This window comes from Glycine soja, chromosome 4 (genome assembly GCF_004193775.1).
Source record: "Glycine soja cultivar W05 chromosome 4, ASM419377v2, whole genome shotgun sequence".
NCBI classification, from domain to species: Eukaryota; Viridiplantae; Streptophyta; class Magnoliopsida; order Fabales; family Fabaceae; genus Glycine; species Glycine soja.
Window position 1 is genome coordinate 3843087 of NC_041005.1, and position 9831 is coordinate 3852917.

Genomic DNA, 9831 nt, shown 5'->3' on the forward strand with positions numbered 1-9831 from the left:
CTAAGACAAACGGGAAAATAAAGGGTTTCCCTATTAGTTTAGCGTTTCAGCATATGATTGATTATGGTTGTCTATTTAAAGAGCATATATAAGTATTTGCTGAAGGCCTGAGACCAAACATTTAGTTTTAAAGAATACTGTCCAAATTCTTATAATCTTATGACAGAAATTACAACTATTAAAAATAAAGCTTTATTTGTTCATAACTTATGTTGGAGATGAAAAGTAAATTATATAATGTAGCATTGCATAACGAAGGAAATAATTAAAACATGTATTTGTTTCAAGTAAAGTTATGTCCTTTCTAGTTTTGGATGGAAAAGGAATAATTCTTTTTTTAAAATATAATTTTGGCACTATTGTTTTAATCATTTCATAATTTTGATCTAAAAAATAATATTATATTATTACATCCATGATTTAACGATTAAAGTTTTCTTACTAACTATCAACCCGCGAAATTAACGATTGAACCAAATTTTTTATTTTGAAAAATAGGATGTGAAATATCTCTATTTTTTTTATAGAAGGAGCAAACTTACATATTGAGTAAAATAGCATAACTAAAATTGTATTTTAAACTATTTTTATAAATTATTCATTTAAAAATTTATGTCAATTTATATTAGTATATTCCCATTTTTTAGATTTTTTATATTACTACAAAAAAGGAAGAGCCTTTTTCTTTTCTTTTTATATTACATTTAAATTCCTCGTCAACTAGTTTGATATCTTGAACAAATGACAATTTAAAAACACAAATTACAAAATAAATTATGCATGACTATCTTCTAAGACTTCTTGATGATATAATCCATCAATAGGCTATCAATGTCATTAATTTCATTACTTGACAACAAAAATTAAAAAAAAAATTATAAAAAGTAAAATTAAAACAAAACTATTTTTTTGAAGGACTAAAATAAAAATTCTCCTATTTTATAAGGATTGAGAGGTTATTTAAGCCAAACAAAATAGTTTTTCTTACTTCCTTTAGAACAATAGGATAAAAAAAATGGGCATTGCAATGTCAAGCGTCAATTTGATGTTCCATCCAATTATGTATTGAAGAGAAATTGTTGTTTCAGAAAAATACTAATATATATATATATATATATATATATATATATATATATATAAACTCACCTTTTATCATTATTTAAAATTTATTCAAGTTCACAAATTTTTATGATCTCGCTTATTTTTAATTTCTTTTCCTAATTTTATAATTTTTAATTAATAATAAAAAAATATGTTTTTACCCATTGTTTATATATACATATGAACAAAAAATATCTTATTATTTATAAGAAAATGCTAATTAGTTTTCTTAAAGCACTAGTTAATAAATAAATAAAATAGAAAGTTTTTTTTATTAAAATGTATTTTACTATGATTTTTAACGCAATCTACAGTAACTAACAAGTTTATATTTATTAATTCCTAAACAATATATCTTTAGTGGTACCGCTTTTCATATTATTATTTTTTATATATAAGGTATTTATAGAATTTTACACACTTTTCTCACTTCATTTTCTATATGGTTAAACAATATATTTTTTTCTTTTATTTTTTCTCTTGTCTAACAACAGGAAAAAATATAAATCTTTCATCTTTGTATTGTTTTTTTTCTTCACTTTTATTTAAATTAAATATATCCTTAATAAATTCATGCTAATTAAGATTTTTTTAAAAAAAAATACCTTTTAAAGATTTTATAACACCTCTTACTAATTGTTTGTAACTAAATTAAAAATATTAAATACTAATTAATCCCTTCACATGATAAATATTTTATTATGTGCTCATTTAAATCTTCAAAAACAATAACCACTACCAATATGTCGATATTTATGGTTAACAAAATATATCCTATTATAAGTGATCATTTAATTAAGTTTTTATATAGAAATTAATCATAAAAAATACCATTTTGTATTAATATCATAATAAAAAAAAATAACAAACATGATATTTTTTGCTTATAATAATTGACTCATTATATTTAATCAATTGATTTAGATCTATTGATAAACATCCCATTTCTTTGATATTACATTGAAATGTTTGTGTAAGGTCGATTTAACATGAAATTTAAAGTAAATTTTAAGATTTTTTTATTTTAAACGACATAATTATATATTAGATTTTTTAATAAAATATGTGACTTTTTTTGTTAATATATATAATTTTTTTTCATAAAAAGTAGTAAAAAATACAATTTTTTTAATCAACATAAAGCTTAAGCTTTAAACATAAGTTTTAATTACTTTAACTCATAATTTTTTAAATAGAAAATACAATTTTCTTTATTCCAACTCTTTTTTTTATGTAATAGTAATTTTTTACCCATGAAGGGGATATACCGCGTAAAAAATGTATGGTAAATGCGTGTTTGGTGAGTAGTGGGAATTTTGACATTCACAATTTGCTGTCAAAGAAACAAAGTGCCGAAGGATAATATAGATAGATTGGGTCGTATAGTCAGCAAAGGTCAGATGAGATGCCCCACGAAATAAACCTCTCTTTGTCCACATCCACAGTGGGCGTTGGGTTGTTACCCATTTATCCTGCCATTCAAGTACTGTAACACTAATCTGTCCTTTTTGTTTCATTATTTTTATCATTTTTCGAATCAAACCCCCTCAAAAAAAAAACAAAAGAAATAGGTTATGAAGTTCGAACCAAATTGGTGGAGTATAGATTAAAATAAAATACTTGATTTGAAATTAGAGTTATTTATTGTACTGTGCGAAGTGATTGCATGGGCAGATAGGTCCTTCCCGTGAAATCTATCTCTAGCTACGTAATTAAATTAAATTCGTAAGTAAATGAAATGGTTTTGCTGTGAGTTTTTGGTTATCTGAGTTCTGAATTCTGAATCCTTTCCCCAAATCACACTTGCGAGCCCACTCTAGTGCCCCATTTCATGTCATGCTTGCTAGATTCAGCTACACAGCTAAGCTAAGATATATAGATATAGCTCATCACACGCTTTCAAGTTTCCAAGGCACATAGACACAGACACCCTCAGAACCTGACCAAAATACTTACTACTATATCCTACTCACATTTTACATTCCCACCTCTTTCCTTTCCCCCTTACCATTCTCGAGATTCTCGCTTTTACTACATTACTCTCTCCTTCATTCTGGGTTTAAGGTAGGGTTTATTTAACTAGGAAGAAAGTTTTTAAAGAGAGAGATAGGCAAACCGAAAAGACGTGGTCTTTCTCATTGATATATACATACACAGATCCCTATGGAATGAAGAGGGTGCTCCCCAATCTTCGCTTGCCGAGAATTCATTCTTTTTGCTTAGTTTAAAGAGACCAGTCTTGTTGTGTTCGGAGAGAGAGACATATTTGTGTGTTGAGCACATAGAACGATGAGTTTGGTTGGTAGAGGAGCAAGTATAGCATTGTAGTTGTAGCAATAGCAACACAACACAACACAACAAAACAAAAACCAAGTCTTCATCATCTTCATATGCAGAGATTAACATGATGATTAGTTTATTTGCCAAGCAATGCCTTCCTTCGTGAGATATAAACTGCTAGCAATTTCAAATCTTTTCGAGTAACCAAAAAGAAAAAAACAAAAAGCAAGAAGATGAAGCGCATAAATGAGAGTAACAATACCGATGATGGAAACAATCATAACTGGTTGGGGTTCTCTCTCTCACCCCACATGAAAATGGAGGCTACTTCAGCACCCACTGTTCCGACAACCTTCTACATGTCCCCTTCTCAATCTCACTTGTCCAACTTCGGAATGTGTTACGGTGTCGGAGAAAATGGTAACTTCCATTCTCCACTTACGGTTATGCCTCTCAAGTCTGATGGGTCACTTTGTATCTTGGAAGCTCTCAAAAGATCACAAACGCAAGGTTGCCTTTTTTTTTGTTTTTTTTTTTTATTATCTTCAGACAATATTTTAAAATGATGCAGTACTATTTTTTATGTCATGTATTATGGCTCTTTATTAATCATTACATTGTGAACTTGGTTGCATTATTGAAGTGATGGTGCCAACTTCGTCTCCGAAATTGGAGGACTTTCTAGGTGGTGCAACTATGGGAACTCACGAATATGGAAGCCACGAGAGAGGTTTGAGCCTAGACAGCATCTATTATAACTCCCAAAACGCAGAGGCTCAACCCAACAGAGACCTTCTTTCACAACCCTTCAGGCAACAAGGTCATATGAGTGTCCAAACACACCCTTATTACTCAGGCCTTGCTTGCCATGGTTTATATCAAGCACCGTTGGAGGAAGAAACAACAAAGGAAACGCACGTGTCGGATTGCAGCTCCCTAATGCCTCAAATGACAGAAGGCTTGAAAAACTGGGTGGCTCCAACAAGGGAGTTTTCAACTCACCAGCAGGTTTTGGAGCAGCAAATGAATTGTGGCATGGGGAATGAGAGAAATGGTGTGTCTTTAGGATCTGTGGGGTGTGGAGAGTTACAGTCTCTAAGCTTATCTATGAGTCCTGGTTCTCAGTCTAGTTGTGTCACTGCTCCTTCTGGAACAGATTCTGTTGCTGTGGATGCAAAGAAGAGAGGGCATGCTAAACTTGGTCAGAAGCAGCCTGTGCATAGAAAATCTATCGACACATTTGGGCAAAGAACCTCGCAGTATAGAGGTGTCACAAGGTTAGTTAATAGTTTTGAAACTTTCTTTGTTTGTGTAACTTTTACCGAAATTTCCAATCTGGAAATAAATTGGTTTTCTTTGTCTAGTCAATCCTGTTTTTTTTAATAGATGTTGTTGATTGAGTTGTGGATTATTGCTTTCTTTTCCATTAGGCATAGATGGACTGGTAGGTATGAAGCGCATTTGTGGGATAATAGTTGCAAGAAGGAAGGGCAAACTAGGAAAGGACGACAAGGTTAGTGAGAATGAATAACAGTGGTTGACATTTTTATTAATTTTTTGGTAGTATTCTCCATTAAAGCTTTTGGTCCCTAATCTGACATGTGCCCACTAACTTGTGTCATGTGTTGATGTTTGTGGACGACGATTAAATAATCGAACTTTGCATGTTTCAGTGTATTTGGGTAAGTATTCTCCCACACTTTTTGTTTGCAATTTCAACACTCTTGCTACTGTTTATAATTGTTACGTGGTCAATTTTGTTTTTGAACTAAAGGGGGTTATGATATGGAGGAGAAAGCTGCAAGAGCCTATGATCTCGCGGCCCTTAAGTACTGGGGACCTTCAACGCATATAAACTTTTCGGTATATTTCATTTCGTGTAGCATTTTTTCTCCTTGATTCGAATCTTTTGTGCTCGAAATCACACTCTTTTTGTTTACTCTGGCAGATAGAGAATTACCAAGTTCAACTTGAGGAAATGAAGAACATGAGCAGACAGGAATACGTTGCACACTTGAGAAGGTACACATTTTATTAATTAATTAAAAATTTTGTAGGGAAAAGCTACCAATAATTATATGATAATCATTGTGATTGAGTATTTGTTTGCTTTGCAGAAAAAGCAGCGGGTTTTCTAGAGGTGCTTCAATATACAGAGGGGTCACAAGGTTGGTGTGGTTCTGCCCCCTTTTTCTTCATTAGTAGTGGAACTTTAGTTTGATGATTTGTGTCAAGTTTATTTTTTAATATTATTATTATTCAGGCATCACCAACATGGAAGATGGCAAGCGAGGATAGGCAGAGTTGCTGGGAACAAAGACCTTTACCTTGGGACGTTCAGTAAGTCCTAAATTACTGTCAATTCCTAATTACAAAGGGTCTTAGCATTTATATTAGAAGGCTAATTTGGGGTGTATATTTACCCCTTTAGCTAGTTTAAAAAAGTGACTCCATATGGCATTTATTTGATTTCAGCCTCAATCTTTCTTTTCCCAAACTCTAGTGACTAGTAGTGCTTTTATAAGGCTGAACATACCTCTGCATAGAATGCAACATAGCACCTTTTCTTAAGGCTGTTACACACGCTGATCAAATATGATAGAGATGGATAAAGGGTATCCCGACAAGAATATGGTTTAAGGAAAGTTCAAATTTTGTAGATAAAGGGTATCTCGACAAGAATATGGTTTAAGACTAAAGTTCAAATTTTGGAAATGCGTCTTTTTGATTTAGAGAAAAAAAAATTAAATTAATGTTCATTTTTCTTTTAGGCACCCAAGAGGAAGCAGCAGAAGCATACGATGTAGCGGCGATCAAATTTCGCGGCGCAAATGCAGTCACAAACTTTGACATTTCAAGATACGATGTGGAGAGAATCATGGCCAGTAGCAATCTCCTCGCTGGGGAGCTTGCAAGGCGTAAGAAAGATAACGATCCTAGAAACAAGGACATAGACTACAACAAGAGTGTAGTAACAAGTGTGAACAATGAGGAAACGGTTCAAGTTCAAGCAGGAAACAACAATAATGAAAACGACTCAGAGTGGAAGATGGTTTTATTTAACCACCCTTCACAGCAGCAACAGGCAAATGGCAATGGCAGTGACCAAAAAATAATGAACTGTGGAAATTACAGAAACAGTGCATTTTCTATGGCCCTACAAGATCTTATTGGGATTGATTCGGTGGGTTCTGGGCAGCATAATATGCTGGACGAGTCTAGCAAAATTGGGACTCATTTTTCAAACACGTCATCGCTGGTGACAAGTTTAAGCAGCTCAAGAGAGGCTAGTCCTGAGAAAAGGGGTCCCTCGCTTCTGTTCCCAATGCCTCCAATGGAAACAAAGATTGTGAACCCCATTGGTACCAGTGTTACCTCTTGGCTACCCTCACCAACGGTTCAAATGAGGCCATCTCCTGCTATCTCTTTGTCTCACTTGCCAGTTTTTGCTTCTTGGACTGATACTTAAATGGAGATAGGCACGGTCCATTTTTCATGTTATGTTATGTAACTAAAATTTACTTTTTTGCTTCATCTTTTATTTCTAATTTGATTTCCTAAGTTTAAAAGGTTTTATTTTGATGTTAGATTAAATTGATCGTTTCGTCGGTTTTTTTTTAACACTAACATTAATGTGTGGCAAATGTTCATTTTGATAATGGCATTCTCTCACTATAGGTGATCAAGTTAGTGTAATAAATTGACGGAGATATTAATTTGATCTTAATATTAATACCTTGAAGGATTAAAGCAAAATTTTTAAACTTGGATAATCAAATTAAACCAAAAAAATGAAGGTAAAAATTATGTCTTAGCCATGTTATGTCATGCATGTAAAATGTAATAGAAAAACGATGGGGAGGGGTGTTTTGGAGGGATGAGAAGAAATGGTTGATGGGGACCAAAGTTGGGTTTTGGGGTAACATTTTGCGTTTCTACTGTGCCAAGACGTGGGTGGAGGAATTTTGGGGAATTAATGAAAAGCAGGGTTGGGGCCACCTATCTGTCATCTTTATGTAACAAAGTGTAACATGGCCTTTACAAACATAGCCTTTTGGCTATATGCTGGAATGGAAATATTCATATTTGAATAATTAAAGGGGGAGACTAATGATTAAATTCCGTGAAATGATGTTTGGCAATATGGAAGTGGCCCTTACATTATTGATTTTTCCTTTATGGAGTTGCATCTTTTCTAGGTCCTGCTAAGTACAAAATGAGCTCAATGTTTCCAAATAATGAAATGAGAGACCACTACTTTGACCACACTATCTCGTTTTGTAGCTAATGTGTCCCTCAGTCTGCATAATACTACTACTATCATTGCATTAACCGTTCTTATCTCAGCTTTCTTCAAAGGCAGCTAGCTAATGCTCCATTCGTTATTCAAAAAGAAAGGTGATCATTGAAGAGATTCTTGCATGAAAGTTTCATGTTAGCCAAATTATCATAATTACCTGGGTACACCACTAACTCTTTTTTTTTTATTAAATAAGAAAAATTGACTACATGGTTAAAAAATTCTATAGCTTTTCTCATTCCAATTGCCGAAATCCAGAGATGGATATTGGGACGTAAAAGTGATTTCATGTCTTGATGTGGATGCTTTGGTGCCTTAACACAAGTTGAGTCCATCCTGTTATCGAGTGCATTCCCACGTGCGTGTGTATGTCTCCCTCGTGTGTAATTATCTGTGCTTGATTGCACTACTATTAGAGTTGAGACCATAACGAGGAATCAGTGCCGGGAAAGCTGGAAGTAGTTCTATCCTGAAATTGGGAATAGCTGTTTCTTTGCATCATCTATAATAATGCGTTTTATAATCCGAATTATTTTATAACACCGTATTTTTTTTTTTTGAAGATTTATAACACCGTCTTTAACAAGAGAAAAAGACAGGTTCTTTTTTTTTTTGATAATTTTTAAAAAAAATGAGTGATCACCTTAAGAATCTAGCTAGCTATCTTCCTCGTTAATGAGTAGTATCATAATCTTTTTTTATTAAATAACTTTTTATAAAAGAAATAAAAATTAAATTATGCTAACATTATTAATAAGCATTACAACTATTATAATGTTTTCATATGAATGAATAATTTTTTTTTAATTAGTACTCTCAATACACTTATAGAGTATATTTTTCTTCGAAATAGTTTCTCTCAGTTATACGGTTGCAAAATAGTGGAGCCATGTCAAATAGAGGGGTTAGGTACACAATTAGTACTATTTACTGATAGCTTTGGACACAACAAATAGTTATAGCTAAAACCCAAAATAAAAAACATGCCACACTGCAGATTGTTAATAAAGCAACGCCTACTGTTCCAATGAAAGGGTAGGGCGTGCTCCATCAACGTCGTTTAATAATAATTTTACTTATTTTCCGTCGACAAAATGCGAGTACTTATGCGGATGCATCCAACAACGAGATCTAATCCTTACAAGTAATGGCACGTTTTCGACTGAAAAACAGTGATTACTATACTTTTTAACATTTTAAATAGTTTTTATTTTGATTAAATATTTTATATGGAAAAAAAAGTTGTGAGGAAATAACAAAACTGAAAAACAATGGTAGCCATTTACCAGAGTTCTCGTTAAATGGTTTGTTTGGAATAAATTGAAGAGAGACAAAAAAGAAGGAGAAATCCTTTTAATTTATCTTTTTTAGTTCAAAAATTTGAACAAGAATAAAGGGGAAATGACAAAGTTAATTTTTTCTTCAATTTTTATCTACCTCTTTTGATATTGGAAAATTTGAAGAAAAAATATGAGAAAATGATATCTAATTTTTAGATTATGTTGATTAAATCTCAAGATTTTTTTTAATCTCTTTTGCATTATTTACAGTAATATGTAATTGTCTATATTTTTATCTTCTTAGCAACTAAAGAAATTAAGTGAGGTTTTTGTTCTCCTGAAACAGACCGAACAATTTTTCCTCCCCCTTCCCTCGATTGAACCAAAGGTATTGTGCAATATATTTATACCTTGTTTTAAGATAAAAGTTTTCAAACATAAATCAATTTAAAAATAACTTTAAGTAAAACTAAGATCATATAGAATCAAATTTGCAAGTAAAACTAAATTAATAAACGTCCAAATTACTCTTTTTTTCACAGATAGAGGGAAAAGAGTATTTTGTACTCTCTTTGCTTTCGATTATAAAAAAAAAATATTTCACACTTATTAAAATAATTAATCAATTAATTTTATTAAATTGTGTCAATTTTAATTAAAAAATATTTTTTCTTAAATTATTTTTTATTGGAATTTCATATTAAACATAAAAAACTTTAACGTTATTAAATAAAAGATATTTTGAAGATAAATTAATTAAATAATATAACAAAGTTTATTAAAATTTACTTATAATAGAGAGAGAAAAGAAATATATTGTTGTGTACATTCAAAACTAGAGGGAATAATATTTCTCATATATGAACTATT

At 31.6% G+C, this 9831-nt stretch overlaps 1 protein-coding gene across 1 annotated transcript; it reads left to right on the top strand.

Moving 5' to 3' along the window:
• The first annotated feature begins 2790 nt into the window (after positions 1–2790).
• Positions 2791–6968, top strand: LOC114408790 (AP2-like ethylene-responsive transcription factor ANT). The gene is made up of 9 exons (XM_028371953.1): positions 2791–3891; positions 4025–4658; positions 4812–4894; positions 5055–5063; positions 5156–5244; positions 5330–5403; positions 5499–5549; positions 5645–5721; positions 6153–6968. The coding sequence occupies exons 1-9, from the start codon at positions 3615–3617 to the stop codon at positions 6848–6850; spliced, it is 1992 nt and encodes a 663-aa protein (XP_028227754.1). The 5' UTR covers positions 2791–3614; the 3' UTR covers positions 6851–6968.
• Positions 6969–9831: the final 2863 nt, after the last annotated feature.

Bases quoted from the DNA above. Each gene is read 5' to 3' on its own strand.
- LOC114408790 (XM_028371953.1), top strand. From the start codon at position 3,615: ATGAAGCGCATAAATGAGAGTAACAATACCGATGATGGAAACAATCAT. The intron at 3,892-4,024 runs GTTGCCTTTTTT...GCATTATTGAAG, and splicing joins CAAAAGATCACAAACGCAAG to TGATGGTGCCAACTTCGTCT. The intron at 5,404-5,498 runs GTACACATTTTA...TTTGCTTTGCAG, and splicing joins TACGTTGCACACTTGAGAAG to AAAAAGCAGCGGGTTTTCTA.